This window comes from Gorilla gorilla, chromosome 5 (genome assembly GCF_029281585.2).
Source record: "Gorilla gorilla gorilla isolate KB3781 chromosome 5, NHGRI_mGorGor1-v2.1_pri, whole genome shotgun sequence".
NCBI lineage: Eukaryota > Metazoa > Chordata > Mammalia > Primates > Hominidae > Gorilla > Gorilla gorilla.
In genome coordinates, this window is record NC_073229.2 from 99346810 (window position 1) to 99364582 (window position 17773).

General features: G+C 39.5%; 1 protein-coding gene across 2 annotated transcripts; it reads right to left on the bottom strand.

The window, feature by feature from the left end:
* Positions 1-4960: 4960 nt before the first annotated feature.
* On the bottom strand, positions 4961-17163 carry COX7A2 (cytochrome c oxidase subunit 7A2). Of its 2 annotated transcripts, none has more exons than XM_063707714.1 (5): positions 16920-17163; positions 10888-11044; positions 8345-8434; positions 7473-7557; positions 4961-5162 (listed from the first exon to the last, which is right to left on the bottom strand). In XM_063707714.1, exons 2-5 carry the CDS (start codon positions 10999-11001, stop codon positions 5104-5106), a joined length of 348 nt encoding a protein of 115 aa, XP_063563784.1. In that variant the 5' UTR covers positions 11002-11044; positions 16920-17163; the 3' UTR covers positions 4961-5103. The 2 variants fall into 2 exon arrangements, with proteins under 2 accessions (XP_063563784.1, XP_004044348.1); XM_004044300.4 differs by having other exon boundaries at positions 10888-11177.
* Between the last annotated feature and the right edge of the window lie 610 nt (positions 17164-17773).

Sequence of the window (17773 nt, forward strand, 5' to 3'; positions counted from 1 at the left end):
AAAAGAGGTTTCATCTGTAAGAAAATCTTCAGAGCATTAGCTCCTTAAATAGAAGCCACCGATTGGCAGGAAGTGAGCCCTAAAACAAACTGCCAACAATGTTACCCTTCATTTGGTAGATCCCAAGCAGTCAGAGCCCTTCCTTGAAATTTTTGAACTTGGAATCAAAAACAGCCTTTATTTTCTGTCAGGTGTGTCCCACTGAATTTCACATGTTGAATCCCTAACTCCCAATGCGACCATATTTGGAGATAGGACCTATAGGGAGGTAATAAAGGTTAAATGAGGTCATAAGCGTGGGGGCCCAATCTGATAGTATTGGTGTCCTTACAAAGAGAGAAAGATACCCCACAACTTGTTCATTCTCCACACATCACAAGGAAAGGCCATGTGAGAAGGCCACCCTATCTGCAAGCCAGGAAGGGAGCCCTCATTAGGAACAAAATGAGCCGGCACCTTGATCTGGGACTCCTAAGGCTCCAGAACTGTGAGAAACTAAATTTCTATTGTTGAAGCCATCTGGTCTGTGGTATACTGTTACAGCAGCCCAAACCATCTAATATAAGTGGTGAAGCTGGGAAGCATGTCATCAGAGGATACATTTCTGCCATGCTCAACAAGGGAATTTCAAAGGATGAACCATGACAAGAGATGGAGAGACTCCTAAAAATACTCCTGTGCTCCAGTTGTTTATACATAGGACAAAGAGCAGAGCACTATCAGAAGTATTCTTCTTTCTTTTGTACCTACTATATGTATGAATGAGTTTTATAATCAGAAAGTTTTTTAAATAATAATAAACGCATGGTGTTCTTTATTAAGTGTTCTATATAACTCCACTTCTTTTTCTCAGCCTACTTTATAATCATCTAAAACAAAAAAAGAATTTCTACCAACTAAAAGGCTTGATTTGGAAACCAGTTATCAAAAATGTATGATTTAAGCTAGGCTGCTACAGCTTTGGGAAATCAACATGGGGAATCTTTCAAGACTTGAGAAATAAACTCATGTTCAAAATTACTTCTTGAGAAATGCATCTTTTTGTTTTGTTTTGTTTGCTTTTGTCTTTCAATTCTGTAAAGGGATTCTGTCTGTTTCGTCCAGACATTTTTTTGATAAATATGGACAGAGGTAAACAAAAAAGAGACTCCAGGCTCCTCATCCTTGACTGAGATTTCCTGGTCTGTTCCTTTGTTGTATAGTCCAACTAAAGTGGAAAGAAAACTTTTTTTGAAATCATTTTAATGATCATTAGCATAGAATTAAGATGGGGAAACGATCAACTGTAAAGATATGTTTTTGTGACCAAAACAGTCAAGATGGTTCACTGCATACTGATTTCCCAAAGCAGGTACTATTTTAGGAAAAAGCACTGTAGGGAGAGCATCTGAATGTTAATGGCCATAGGCTGTTCTAGTTATAACTGCATTAACTGGGGTAAAATGGCCTGGAAAGAGAAAAAACAAGGCCAAACAAGGATACCAGCTTTTAGCCACCAGACTAATGCTAGAGAATATTTTTAGCAGCTCCCCAGAGGGAAGATGATGGCCTCCTCCAAGAGGTCAATAAAGATCTGGCATAATCTCAGAATTCAAGAAACAGCCCATCTTACATTATACTAATGCAACATTGATAATTAGAAATCAACACTCAAATCCAAATTTACATACATACATGCATATATTCTGGCACTAAGTCTGCAATATCTAATGTTATGAATTTCCCTTCCTTTAACTGACTTCATGTATGCCTTGAAATTACCATTTCTTTCTTTTTTTTGAGAGAGAGAGAGTCTCATTATGTTGCCCAGGCTCGATTCCAACTGCTGGGCTCAAGCCATTCTCCCTTCTCAGCTTCCAAGTAGCTGGGATTACAGGCACGTGCCACCGTGCCTGGCTTACAATTACCATTTCAGTAGGCAATTTTCTAGTTTCCAAGCAATGTAATTGTAAACAGTTAATCCTTTTTTCCCTCCAGTATATTATACTGAGATAAAAATTTAGAAAATGTCTTGGGTTTTTATTGGTTTTCCTCATTAATGAGTCCTTCAAAATATCCTTGACTTGTAGAAGCTGGTTTTTTGTGTTTTTTTCAGATAGTAAATAGCAGCTGTAAAACTATAATTTCAATAGAAATAGGCAACTGGAATAGATACACAGTCAGACTCACAGGAGTCTGAAAGAAGAGCGAAATGAAAAAATTGCCAATTCTTATGATGCTAATTCATCAAACATAACCATGAATATAACAATATTCAAAAGGAATAAAGTTTGTGGGGAAAGCAACCAGTAAAATTATCCTAAGTACTTTTTTTCTTTTTTCTGCATTTAGGAATAACATGGTACATAACACATAAACAAGGGGCTTCAGAATAAGACATATCTAGGTTTGAGTTCTAGTTCAAATGTAATTATTGTGTATTTGATCTCTGTATGTTCTCAGCTTCCAGTTCTTACTAATGATACTAACAATAACTGCCTTAGATTGTCTACATTAATTTATATTTGGGATTCTTGCTAAATCAATATTATGGTTATCAGATCGTGTTGCAGATTATGAAACCAGAAAACAAATCTATCTAGACCCTGTGTGTAGTGGCATAACCATTTGTTGTGCTAGTCACTGTGGAAGAGAGAACAACAGCTGCTTTCTCCTACTCCTTATACTCCACAACACTTGTCCTCTTTCTGCAATTCATCCCTGCAAAGCAATTTCCTTTTCCCATTCCTTGGAATGCTTTTCTTCTCACTGTTAGCTGGCTCCTTTTTTTCTGGTCTCAGTTCAAATGTAACTTTACTCAGCCCTTTTCTAGCTTCCACTGTGCTATTCCTCCTAATAGATCACCCTGTTGATCTGCAGTTCCCACTATAGGACAGTATCAGGCTTATGAATTATTTGTTGTCTATCTCCACCAACTGGAATGTAAGACCCATGAAGGGGCTTGCTCATCTATTTCACAGCTGTATTCTCTGAGCCTACAACAGCACTTTATACAAAGTAGACTCTCATACTCAGTAAGAAATTGTGGGATGGGTGGATGAGGAAGGGTAAGGTTTAAGTGAATGATAAAGATCCTTCTCTGCTCATAATCTGAACACTTTCCATCGTTTTCATGGCTAACAGCTGCTCTTAGTCTTCATCACCTCTCATCTAGGTTGCTGCAGTAAGCATCTTAAAGGATCTGCCTGTTTCTACCACTGCCCCTCTATGGTCTATTTTATCACAACAATCAGGCTAGTCCTCTAAAACATGTAAGTCATTCTTCATTGAGAAATCCTATGACGGCTCTCCATGTCACTCAAAAGCCAAAGTCCTTAAAATAACCTACAAGGCCCTAATTGATGTGGCCCACCCCCTACTAACTTCCTCTCCCTCACCCACTGAGTGGTATCTACTCTTGCCTTTCTGTTCTTTGAACATGCCAGGCACCTTAGGACATTTGCTCTAGGCTGTTTCCTTTTCCTAGAGTGCCTCTTGCCCATATACAGTTAGCCCTCCATATCCGTGGGTTCCGCATCTGTGGATTCAACCAACAGCTTGAAAACATTTAGTAAAAAATAAATGGCTGCATCTGTATTGAACACATACAGACTTTCTTATTGGTCCTTATCCCCAAAACAATACAGTATATTTACATAGCATTTATCCTGCACTAGGCATTATAACCAACCTAGAGATTATTTAAAGTATATAGGAGGATGTGCATAGGTTACATGCAAACACTAGACCATTTTATATAAAAGGCTTGGGCATTCACAGATTTCCGTATCTGTGGGAGGTCCCAGAACCAATTTCTAACACAGTGGGATGACTGTCTCTGACCAGTTCACTTTCGGATGTCTCGAAATAATCTGACCTTCCTGTTGAAGCCTACCCTAACTTTAATACTGCAACCAACCAACCACACCCATGTCAGTTCTCCCCTTTGGTCTTTTTCCATAGAACTTATCTTTTAACCTACTGTGCAATTTATTTTTAAACTCTCTTTCCTACCACCCCTTTCTATAACATATGAGGGGAGGAATCTGCTTTTGTTCACCAATGATTCCTAGGTACCTAAAACCATAGTTAGGACACAGTAGGCACTCAGTATCTCTTGACGAATTACCAATCTTGATATATATAGAAGGAAAGTCCTGAAGTGGTTCACAAGATGCTACTCTCCACATGGATGCACAACAGGACCCAGGAAAAGGGAGTCCCAAACTTGAAGTCTATGAAATTTCCAGCTTCATGCATAGTTCTCTCAAAGCAGGAAGGGTTCTGCAAACCCTGAAGCAAGCTACCTAGAGCAGCATCGTAATTCTTTTTGATTCTTACTCTCTGTATCTATTTGGATTTTGTGTTCCCTAAATAGACCTTTTTGAAACATTCCTATCATGAGAAGCCTATTATGGCTACCATTTATTAAGCACCTAACTACTGTTTAGGTTAAACAGTTGTGAGTCCATTAGATGATAGCTGGGGAGCCCAGGAACTGTCCTGCTTTGGTTGGTTCCTGATGAGAGAAACCTACCTGAACCCACTCGGAGTGCAGAAAAAAACAAATACTGAAATATCTTACAAAGCCATTCTACTAAAGCCTAATTCCAAGCTGTGGGATATATCCAATATTTAAGCATACTCTCACATAGCTGAGAAAAAAAAAAAAAAAAAAAGACATGTGGACCCCAGGAGCCAAAGATAATCTGCTTCCACTACCCCCGGGTTCTAGCATATTCCAAGATATACTGGAGTGGGTAGGGGGAAAAAGCAATATGCATTCAAACGGCAAGTTGAGACTGAAGTTGCGACTCTAATTTCGAGCTGTTAGAAGTAAAATTTCACTAAAATAATATCACAATAATGTTGCTTTCACAAGTTTAGTGGCAAAAGAATCATTTCTTTGATCCTTACCTAAGATTTACAAGGCTGACCAAAAGTTGAAATTATTGGCATAAAGTGAAAAAATCAGACAAAGCATGGTAAAGACTGCTTTATTGGTGGCAGTTACTACAAGTCAATAAATATTGATCCCCAAAGAAGAGCTCGGTTATTTATCAGATTACTGGTCCATAGAGAGCTGAATGAAACTGAACCAAGCGATTGCTGGGATGACTGAAGTCACTCCTGCTTCTTGGGAAATGAAGCCACAGCCAGCTCATATATGGCATATGCTGTTCCTAAAAATAAAAAACAAAAAAGAACTTAACCAGAAATTCTAAGATCTAAGTGTATAAATTTAATATTCCAGTTCAAAAGTTGTAAGTTTGCATTAAGACTACCTTCATTGGAACACAAAAAAGTATTTTGATAGGTGCTGGAAAAATTTTAAATAAATATATGTAAAATATATTTAATCTAGTTTTAATATAGAAAGTGTGGCACAATAATATATTTGTCAACATAAAATGCAAAAATTTTTAAAAATAAGATTAAGAACGTATACAAAGGTTATTTCCATATTAACCCAAGACTGCCTGAGAAATGCTAAGGATGATTAAATGCCAAAGAAAAAAAGAGTTCAAAATATGCAAGCCTTCCCTAAAGTGAATGTAAAAAAAAAGAGTGATATAATTTTAAAGTAATCAAATGTAATATAAAAAATAGCTGATAACTGGGCCAGGCATAGTTGCTGACACCTGTAATCCCAGCACTTTGGGAGGCCGAGGCGGGCGGATCATCTGAGGTCAGGAGTTTGAGACCAGCCTCAACATGGAGAAACCCTGTCCCTACTAAAAATACAAAATTAGCCAGGCGTGGTGGCGCATGCCTGTAATCCCAGCTACTTGGGAGGCTGAGGCAGGAGAATTGCTTGAACCTGGGAGGCAGAGGTTGCGGTAAGCCGAGATCACGCCATTGCACTCCAGCCTGGGCAACAAGAGCGAAACTCCATCTCAAAAAAAAAAAAAAAAAAAAAAGCTGATAACTGGAATTTCATTTTAAAAACTACTTACCAGAATGTCTAAGAAATGGTCACGTTGGCCAAAAGTAATTTAGGGCTTTATCTTTTTTTTTTTTTTTTTTGAGATGGAGTCTCCCTCTGTCGCCCAGGCTGGAGTGCAGTGGCACAATCTCAGCTCACTGCAACCTCCGCCTACCAGTTCAAGCAATCTTCCTGCCTCAGCCTCACGAGTAGCTGGGATTGCAAGTGTGTGCCATCACACCTGTCTCATTTTTGTGTTTTTAGTAGAGACAGGGTTTCACCATGTGGGCCAGGCTAGTCTTGAACTCCTGACCTCAGGTGATCTGCCAGCCTCAGCCTCCCAAAGTGCTGGGATTACAGGCATGAGCCACCATGCCCAGCCTATAACTTTTATAATAAACTGGTAAATGTGTTTCCCCAGCGAGGGGATTGTGGGAACCCCAACTTAAAGCCAGTCAGTCAGAAGTTCCGAAGACCCAAACTTGCAACTGGTGGGAAGGAGGGGACAGTCTTGTGCCATCAACCTGTGGAATCTGATGCTATCTCCCAGTAGATAGTGTGGAAACTGAACTGGAGGACACCTAGCTGGTGTCCATTACTTGGTGTGCAGGGAAAAACCCCCACACATTTGGCAACAGAGGTCTTCCATGTTGATTGTTGTGGTGTGAGAGTAGAGTTTCCCAAACAGGTAATTAATATGATTTCTTCATCTTTAAAATGAGGACATATTATAGACTTCATGCAAGACTCACAGAAATCCAAGTATGTGGCATTCCTATGAATATGACAGGCACAAAATAATCACTCAAATATAGCATCCCTTCTCTTTACCTTCCAGTGAAAGTATTGTTCCGTACAAATTTTGTTTTAGTCATAAATATGTCTGTACAAAGTTTAGATGTAAAGTGTGCTTTTATTTTGCATCACAGTCAAAATGTTTTAAAGCCCTTGCTATAAGAGGTGGGATATAATGGATGTTTTTGACTGAAATATAGCCTTCACTGCCATCAATGGGACTCAGAAAGCCAACTCTATCACAACATAATCATCAAATCTTATTGGTGTTATTTTTTTATTAAGACATCAAGGCCGGGCGCAGTGGCTCATGCCTGTAATCCCAACACTTTGGGAGGCTGTGGCGGGCAGATCACCTGAGGTCAGGAGTTCAAGACCAGCCTCACCAACATGGAGAAACTCCGTCTCTACTAAAACTACAAAATTAGCCAGGCATGGTGGCGCACGCCTGTAATCCCAGCTACTCGGGAGGCTGAGGCAGGAGAATCGCTTGAACCCGGGAGGGAGAGGTTGCAGTGAGCCGAGATCACGCCATTGCAATCCAGCCTGGGCAACAGGAGCAAAACTCCATTTCAAAAAAAAAAAAGACATCACAATGCTCTTATACAGTATGTATCAGTCACCCTCTTGAATCATTATGAGATATAGTAAGATATCAAATTCTGGAGACAAACTGCCTGCATTAAAATACTGGCATAGCAAAAGCAATAAAGTTATCAGTTATCATTACTATTACTTTTCTATAAACCTTCAAACATTCCAAAGGCCTTACCACCAACTGTAAGAATCATGGTGGCTCTATACAGGAGGGCATCAGCTATCCCACCCTTTAGATACAGTGGAATTTCATCATCCTCCTAGATTTAAAAAAAAAAAAAGACAATAATAAATGTCTCACTCATTTCCAACTAAGTTTCAAAAGAACAGTCATATAAAATGATATAGCTCCTTAAATCCCTAGAATTAAGGTATTTTAAGTATTAAAATTTAAAAGACCTACAATTTTCTTTATTCCATCTCTACTCCTACTACTTTTAAAATAAGAATTCCTAAAAGTCAGCATTCTTCTTTAATTCTTCTTTGAGATCCATTAATGATGGTCTTTCCAAAGAATATATAAACATTAAAGCTATAAAACATACACACTGATCTCAACAACTTTAATATAACTTAAATATAAAAGAACCAATAATTGCCACACATTAGATTTAGTCATAGGAAACTTTTTTTCCCTTAAAAAAGTGGGGAAGGGATTTTGGTTTATAACCCTAAATTATATCCCTAGCATCTAATCCAGCATACAGTAGCTATTTAGTACATCTGTTCAATAAAGTATTGTATTTTTAGGTATATATGATACAACTATTTTTAATCACTTTAAGCTTTATTTAGGAAAAGCTAGAAACCATAATAAAACAAAAATCACTCATAATCAAACTACTTATAAAGGTAAATTGCTCTGCTCCACCAGGTCTTTCCCCAAGAGACAACCACTATTAGCACTATGGCACATGTCCTTGACTTTTTTTGTAATGTTTATATTGTCATATGATCTAATTTATACACATACTTGTTTATCCCAACTCTTACCTTTTGGTAATCTAATTATTACAAGTAATAATCTCCTATAAAATACTTCAGTACCTGGAACAGTTTTTGCTTTTCTGGAACTTTATTTTTAAAATGCCTGCGGGAAGCGGTGCTTATCGTCCTCTGCCCAATCTGACGAAGAGCCTAAAATGAAAATATTATTAAATAGACTTAGAGCCTAAAGAAACCTTCAAAACCAACTATTTTCAGTCGTTCATATTATAGAAAAGGTAAATTGAGACTTGAAGCATATCTGATTTGTCAGTAGCAAAGTCATGCAAGAGCATCCAGGTTTTTCAATTTGTCATCCATCCTCTGCTCTTCGAATTACATTCTGCAGTCTCCAAATAACATATTCAAGAAGTAATTCATATAGATTCTAACCAAAAAATAAAATCATGATCTCTACCTGAACAGAACCAGTAGCATTTTATAATCCTTGATGCAAACATATTGACATACACATATTACAAAAATAGTGCTTAACCAAAATACACCAAACTCAAATATTTTCATAATATACTGCCATATCATCAAAAACCTGCCAGGCGCGGTGGCTCACACCTGTAATCCCAGCACTTTGGGAGGCCGGGGAGGGGGGGGCGGATCACCTGAAGTCAGGAGTTCGAGACCAGTCTGACCAACATTAGAAACCCCATCTCTACTAAAAATACAAAATTAGCCAGGCGTGGTGGCACATGCCTGTAATCCCAGATACTTGGGAGGCTGAGGCAGGAGAATCGCTTGAACCTGGGAGGCGGAGGTTGCAGTGAGCTGAGATCGCGCCATTGCACTCCAGCCTGGGCAACAAGTGCGAAACTCCGTTTCAAAAAAAAAATTCTATTACTGGGCAGGCAGATCACTTGAAGTCCGGAGTTCGAGACCAGCCTGAACAACATGGAGAAACCCTGTCTCTACTAAGAATACAAAATTAACCGGGCATGGTGGTGCATGCCTGTAATCCCAGCTAATCGGGAGGCTAAGGCAGGAGAATCGCTTGAACCCGGGAGGCAGAGGTTGTGGTGAGCCAAGATCGCCCCATTGCACTACAGACTGGGCAAATAGAGTGAAACTCCGTCTCAAAAAAAAAAAAATCTGTTACTTGGCCAGGCGCGGTGGCTCACGCCTGTAATCCCAGTACTTTGGGAGGCCAAGGTGGGTGGATCACCTGAGGTAAGGAGTTCGAGACCCGGCCTAGCCAACATGGCGAAACCCTGTCTCTACTAAAAACACAAAAATTAGCTGGGCGTGGTGGTGCGCACCTGAAATTCTAGCTACTCAGGAGGCTGAAGCGGGAGAATCGCTTGAATCCAGGAGGCGGGGTTTGCAGTGAGCCGAGATTGCACCACTGCACTCCAGCCTGGGTGACAAGAATGAAACTCCGCTCAAAAAATAAAAATAAAAAATAAAAAAATAAAAAAGGCCGTGCACAGTGGCTCATGCCTGTAATCCCAGCGCTTTGGGACGCTGAGACGGGCGGATCACTTGAGGTCAAGGGTCCGAGACCAGCCTGGCCAACATGGTGAAACCCCGTCTCTATTAATAATACAAAAATCAGTAGGGCTTGGTGGCGAGCGCCTGTAATCCCAGCTAGTTGGAAGGCTGAGGCAGCAGAATCGCTTGAACCTGGAGACGGAAATTGCAGTGAGCCGAGATCGTGCCACTGCACTCCAGCCTGGGCAACAGAGTGAGACTACGTCTCAAAAAAAAAATAAAATAAAATAAATAAATAAATAAAAACAACAACAACAACAAAAACCCTATTACTTGACAGCAAATAGACTGGCATGATTCCTTCTCAATTAAAATGCTTCTCTCATTACATTTTTCCTAAAACATTTTAAAGAGGTTATATATCTTTTAAAGAAGAGACATGCACTACATATCCAGTTGAATTAAATAATGAAACAAATATGCTCTCGATTTTCTAAAATTACATTGAGGATTTTAATGAAGCAAAACTTCATTAAATAATTTAAAAAATAAAATAATCATTGTCGCATTTTTCTTTTCTTTTTCAAAATTTGGGGAAATATTTCACATGCTCAAAGTCGATGGAGGGCTGAAGGACAATGCAAAATCGCCTGACGGAAATAACACTGCACTTCAGCCATGACTATTCCTAAAGTTCCACCCAAAATTGAATGGCTTGGTTTTTAAACTGCCTTCTCAAGCTCGCAAAGCTCAAAACCATTGAAACTTAAAACCTTTCAGTACCAGAAGAACACCTTTCTGCTTGATGCTTCCGGGTGTCAGACACTCCCCACCCGGGCCTTGGTTTTACTCAGATCGGAGCTACTAACCTCATCAATGACCGACAGGGTTAGAGGTGGTGACTAAGAACCCAAGACGGGTCTAACCCACGAGTCTCTGGTCACTTCCCCAGCCTCTCCACTCCTTACATCTACCCAGTAACGGCCTGGGGCGAGAGGAATAGACGGAAGGGAAAGTAAGGTCAGGGGAAAAGGACACGAATCAAGGTGACTTCATTAGCCGCCTTCTGCACCCTTCCCAGGTGAGGGTTTTCTGTCGTGGTGCCTCAGCCTCCTCTCCACTCCCTCGCCCCCATCATGAATGCAAGATGAGAAGTTCCTCACCAACAGATTCCGCAGCATCTTGGGTGTTACTGACCAGCAACCGCCACAACTGAACACCAGCAACGAAAATGGCCACGCCGGAACCGGAACTACCTCCGAGTCTTGCGTAAGCATTCACGAACTTAAATCTTTCCGGGCCGAAGAGAGGCTTGCGCTCCTAACCATAGAGAGCAAAAGAAAAACTAGAGCGGCAGTACGGCTCTATCCGCTCTAGCCGGCTCGCCGTCTCAGTCCCGTGATCTCGTTCCTGACCTTTTCGATGTTCAGTAGACTGGTCCCTGGAGCTAAGGCTGGGGAAAAAGCAAACGATTTATGAGACGAATGTAATAAGCTTAGGTGAAGTCAATATGAGACCAGGCTATCAAAGAAAACTAGTGTCTGTTTTGAGCGAGAAGGCGTAAAACTGGGCAACCTTGAAGCCGCTAGAAACTGAACAAAGACTGGGTTGGCCGAAATACAGCTCTGAAGCCTCATAAAATTCAAAAAAGAATTACTCCTCTTACACGGATACAGTCAGTTTTTTCCACCGAAGGAATTGCTGCGGCACATTACTGTTCCTTGTGTTGAGAATATGCTGTAAGAGCTGTGTCGAGATACCAATTTTTATCTTCTTGTACCTTCGACTGCTGCAGAACTCCCCAAGCAAGAAGTTCTTCCACAGTGTCCCCAAATTGTGGAAGAGGCTCGCTCCCTTCTGAGGAAACGTTAGGGAACAAGAAATGGGATGGCGAATCTGGACTCAAAAGTCTTGCTGTCCCAGATCCAGCAGGGCACTACATTCATTACTGGCGTTGAGAAGCACAGCAATTATTTGTTGTACAGAAAGGCTGTCGGTGTCATCCATTTTGCTTAAGTAATCCCCATTACAAGTGTTTGTTTCTTGTACTTACCCTCAAGTATGTACAAATCCAAATATCTACCCTGTATTACAACAATCTTTCCACTTTCTACAAACTCTCACAAATTATTTGATTGCCATTTCAAATAAGAAACCCATAGGTTCAGCAAAGGATAAAAATTAGTAATATTAAAACTATTCCTTATAATCCTTGGGGTTTTCTTCTTCACAATCTACTGTATGTCAATGGGCCCACCAAGTTACCAGTCCCAGTTAAAATTCTCTTCCTCACCAAGGTTTATAAACACCCCAATTCATGTCTTCCTTAGATTGGTACTGAAAGGACCTGGTTTTCTACACCCCTCTGGATTATGCATGTAACCAAAACTCTGGGCAAAATTACCACGTGCCAATAGCTAGGGCGTGGGGGTTTTTTAAGTACATTGTCCATAATCTGAATTTGTTAGTTGTATGTGCTCTCTTATGTTTTCTCCACTTAGCCAACTCTAGATTGTAGATTTCCCAAGCGCAGAGATTACGTGGATTTCTTACCAATCCCCTAGCACTGCTAAAGACAGTATTAACCAATACATCAATTAATTACATTGGGTGACAGATCTAAGAAGCTTATGACTCTGTCCAAAAAGAGCCATGAGGCCAGGCGCAGTGGCTCACGCCTGTAATCCCAGTACTTTGGGAGGCCGAGGCGGGCGGATCATGAGGTCAGGAGATCCAGACCATCTTGGCTAAAGCCGTGAAACCCTGTCTCTACTAAAAATACAAAAAATAAGCCGGGCGTGGTGGCGGGCGCCTGTAGTCCCAGCTACTCAGGAGGTTGAGGCAGGAGAATGGCGTGAACCCAGAAGGTGGAGCTTGCAGTGAGCTGAGATCGCCCCACTGCACTCCAGCCTGGGCGACAGAGTGAGACTTCGTCTCAAAAAAAAAAAAAAAAAAAAAGAAAAGAAAAAGCTATGAATTCACATTAAATAGATCCTAAAGTAGACATAGATTCTTGTATGCATGTTATTCAGTACAATTTCCCCCTTTACTGGATCATTCCATCTATTAACACATTCCCAAATTAAAAACAAACGAACAAACTCCTTTGATTACCGTTACCATCCTATAGACTTCTTTATACTTGTCTCTCCTTCTCCTCCTCCTAATCTTTTTTTGATCCCATTTTGGGCAGGCTTTTACTGCTCTTGTTTAGAATCACCAATAGCTTCCAGGTTGCTAAATAAACTGTCAAACTCAATTTTCACCTTCTCCATCTATTAGCAGCATTTAACATAGTTAATCCGTCCCTCACCATATACTTTTACTTTTTAATTTGGAGGTAAACCATACGTGTAAGAAAGAATATGATAGTTTGAAGCATGATCTTAAAGTGGCTTCCATAGTACTCCTTCGGTGGTTCTCCTATTTTAGTGGCTGCTCCTTTTACTTTCCTTTCCTGGATCCTTATCCTCTTAACCTCTAAAATTTCAGTTTCTCACCTTTTTTCTACATTCATCCATTTTGTGATTTCATCTAACATTGAACTACTACTCCCACTTCCTGTAGATTGTATGAAGAAAAATAATTGTTTTAGGAAAGAAAAACTATTCATGTGCTGACAACTCTCACTTATCTCTCGCCTGGCCTTTCCCATTAACTTGAGACATCTCCACCTAGATGGCTAATGCGCATCTCAAACTTACAAACAAAACTGAATTCTACTTTCCACTCCTTATTCCCCAACTTTCTCCTCTGCAATTTTCCTTATTTCAAGCCTTAAACTTTGTTTTCTATCATACTCTATAAAGCAATTTATTAAAAATTTCTATTGGCTGCACCTTCAAAATATAATCTGAATTGAACCACTTCTCATTATCTCCAACAGTACTACTACTATTGCCCAAGCCATCATCATCTCTTGTTCAGATTATGTCAAAAGCCTTTTTAACGGGTTTCCCTGTTTCCACTCTTCCACTATCTTCCACACAGCAATGATTCTTTTAAGAACTTAAGTTGGATCATATGACTCTGCTCTAAACTCGGTTGTGTTTACTCATGTATCCCTGGCATCTAGAATAGTAATTGGCACATAGAAAATGCTCAATATACATTGGTTAAATGAATGAACTGTATCCTGCACAAAAGAATGGATTATTGAGTATAAAAATTCAAAACATCTGTCTTAGTACTTGTGCTCCCTCCAAATGTTTTCAGTCCCAGGGTTCCTCATTCATTATCTTCTTGCTCCTTTTCTGTAAGTTGTGATTATCCTGACATGCAAATGACTGAAATTTGCCTGCGTACCTAACAAACTTTATTGCATCTTCCCAGGCACACCAGAAACATTACCACATTTTAAAATTCATCCTCTGAACCAGAAGTTACTTTCAAAATAGAATGCTTTCCAAAACATCAGTTTGGGGTTCTTTTATCCTTGCTCTTTTGTAATGTTAGAAAATTAGAAAATGGTTCTTTTGGAAAATACTTACTCCGGAGGGTTTTGTAATAGTATAACAAAATTGGCAGGGGGAATATGTGGGAAATATCTGGGAAACCTGAGGTAGGGCATGGTTTAAGTCTCATCAATAAGATGGACATCAGATGCGAAAGTACTAAGTGAAAATATCTCATAATTACTGATGCAAAGTTACCAGAGGACAGTTACCCAATCTTTTTTTTCCTTTAAAAAGCAGACAAGATAACCCTGACTTTGATCCTGCCTATAGAATCGATAAGTAACAAAAACAGAGGGAAGCCAGAATAGTTTTGTGTGATTTGGTTGTGTGTGTGTGCGTACACACATCTGTTAATTCTAGAGCCATGCTTAATCCACTTCCAATTTTATAAAAATATAGAACAGTTTCATGTGAACTTTAATGTTACAAACTACTGGTTAGGTAAAAGATAACATTTCAATATAATTCCATACTTTATCATATTCTGAGTCACTTTTGGACATCAGGAAACAGTTGCTATCTTAGTTGCTGTATTAGATTATTAAATACTTTAATTGCAAGCCTCAGTCTTTTCATCATTAAACTTAAGTAGTTAGACTAACTCCTAATGATCTTTTTCTCTGACTCTAACGTCCTCATGATAAACAATTTCATAAAACATATGAATGAGGACTAATCTCTGATTTTTTTTTTATCTTGCCCAAATTCATATCTAAAGGGTCTGGGGAGTCCTGCCCTACAAACCACAAATTCTCATCAGATGGGTTTTATTTAACCCTGTATATTATGACTTACTTTCCCATGTGACTCTGGCATAAGGAGGAAGAAAATCAAAATGTTTTACCCCAAAACATGTCTCTCTGCCATATCTTGAAATTGCCCTACAAAGTGTCTTGTGGGAAAAATCCGCATTCTATAGAGAATCTCCTTTCCCCTTTCCAGATCCAGGAGATAATCAACTAAGAGCCAGGCACTCTTTTAAGTCTGATAAGACACATTTTATAACCTGCTCTCTCTGCAGTCCGCTGAGAGTTTCCTTTGCACAATAAAACTTAGTCTCCACATCCTTTATCTTAACCTAAATATTTCTTTTCTATTGATCCCAGATCTTCAGATAAACTCAATCAGTTGTCAACCAGAAAACGTTTAAATTTACCTATAGCCTGGAAGTCCCCCGCTTTGAGTTGTCCCGCCTTTCTGAACCAAACCAATGTATTTCTTAAATGTATTTGATTGATGTCTCATGCCTCCCAAAAATATATAAAACCAAGCTGTATCCCAACCACTTTGGGCACATGTTCCCAGGATCTCCTGAGGGCTGTGTCACGGGCCATGGTCACTCATATTTGGCTCAGAATAAATCTCTTAAAATATTTTATAGAGTTTGACTCTTTTCATCAACATGAACATGAGTCATTCCCCATTGAACAATAATTACCGGTTACCTACTATGAATGTAACACTTTGTAATACACGCAAGGGAATATTGTTTTAAAGTCTCTGACCTTCTGGAGAATATAATCTAATTAGGAATATCATACATAACAGTAAATTTGATGCAGACATAAATGACTTTCCAGATAACTGGTACAACAAAAGTTGTATGGGAAATTCAAAGAAACTAGTGGGCTAAGGTTGTAAAAAGACAGAATTTTGGGCCGGGCACGGATTACAGCCTCACCCCTGTAATCCCAGCACTTTGGGAGGCCGAGGCGGGCAGATCACGAGGTCAAGAGATCGAGACCATCCTGGCCAACATGGTGAAACCCCGTCTCTACTAAAAATACAAAAATTAGCCTGTAGTCCCAACTACTTGGGAGGCTGAGGCAGGAGAATCACTTGAACCTGGGAGGCGGAGGTTGCAGTGAGCCGAGATCACGCCACTGCACTCTGGCCTGGTGACAGAGTGAGACTCCGTCTCAAAAAACAAAAGACAATTTTGGCAAGGTCTGGTAGAATAAATGGGGCAGAAATTAAGTCATTCCAGATGTAGGACAAGAACATGATTAACAATCTGAATTTGGAATCAAGCATTGATGTGCTGCAGAACTGCAAAAACAGAGGCCTAGATGGAGTGAAAAGAGAAAAAAAATATACTGTTGTTAAGAACTTGGAAGTCAGACAGATCCTGAATCTGCCATTTAGTGGTAGTGACATGACTGAAGGTAAGATACATAATCTATTTATACCTCAGTTTCTCTTGTCTTTAAAATGGAGATAACAGTATTCATCATCATTGGGTGGCTGTTAAAATAACTCAATAAATATTTACTATTATGGGAAGAAAGTTTGGGTAAGAAGAAAAATCTAGGCAAAAGCTATAACATTTGCAAAGGCAAAGAAGACAGGGTGGCCAAATGTCTTGGGGAATTGCAAATGGTTTGATTTGCAGAACAAAGGAAGAATGAGGTAACAGTGGAAGGCTGATTTCAGTGATGAATTAAGCAACTTGAAGGGCTACTTAGAGGTTCAAGTAGCAAACTGTTAAAATCGGAGCTCTATTTCAAGATCATTCTAGTAATGAAAGGCTGGATTGGGCATGAGTTATTAGGGTCAGAGAGTCTGTCAGAAAGCTCTCATAGTAATCCAAAGAGGAAGAAAAACCTAAACTAAATCAAGAGAGATGTAGATAAGGGGAGGGATGAGAGACCCAACTAAAAGGAAGAACATTCAAAAATCAACACAATACAGTGATTAGGTTGGGCAGCTGGAGAAGAGAGCTAGGGTTTCTGGCTTACCTCAAGGTGGTTGGCTATACCATTCACAGTAATGAGGAATGTAAGAAATCTCAGGTTGGTGTGAGATTATTCCTGTTTTGACCTTATTAAACCCAGTCTTGTGTGGAATGATTGCTGCTTGGGCCTTATTAACTTAGGTTAATTCATTATTAACCTTCATTTCTCAAGAGATTAATAATGAAAAATCTAGAGCTCAAGACAGATGTCAAGGCACAAGAAAAGATAGAGAAGTCAGTCAGTGTTAAGACAACGGAATAATAAGGTACTTAAGATTGTTCAGGGAGAATGTGTAACTTAAAGGCACAGAACATAATCTCAAAGAACTCCCAACATTAAGGAATATACAAAGGAGACTAAGGAACAGATAAGGGGAAAAAAATCAGGAGTCATTCACAGAAGCCACATGCTAAAGATGGAGAGGGAAGGCAAATGCCTATCAAATGGAGCAAAAAGATCAATATAAGGGTGAGTTCACTTGATCTGACAGAAAAGAATGGGAATTGTTCATTGAATATCTATTTTTCTATGCTTTGTGCTAAATGCTTTTTAACTGTCACTTTCCTTATTGCTCAAAACAAAATCTGTCAAATGGGTATTGAAATCCCTATTTTACAGACAAGGAAAGGTAAATGGCTTAGAAGATTTAAGCAACTGCAAGGTACAGTTTGTAAGTATAGGAGCCGTATCAGCCTACTCCTGAAACCCATACTCTTTCTACTGAATCTTTCAGACACAGGTGACAGTCAACAGAGTACAAACGATGTAATCTTGAGGTGAACACCTGACCCTGACTGAAGTTGAAGATGATAAGAAAATATAAAGGACATACTGTTTCACAAAATTTGTTGTGAAAA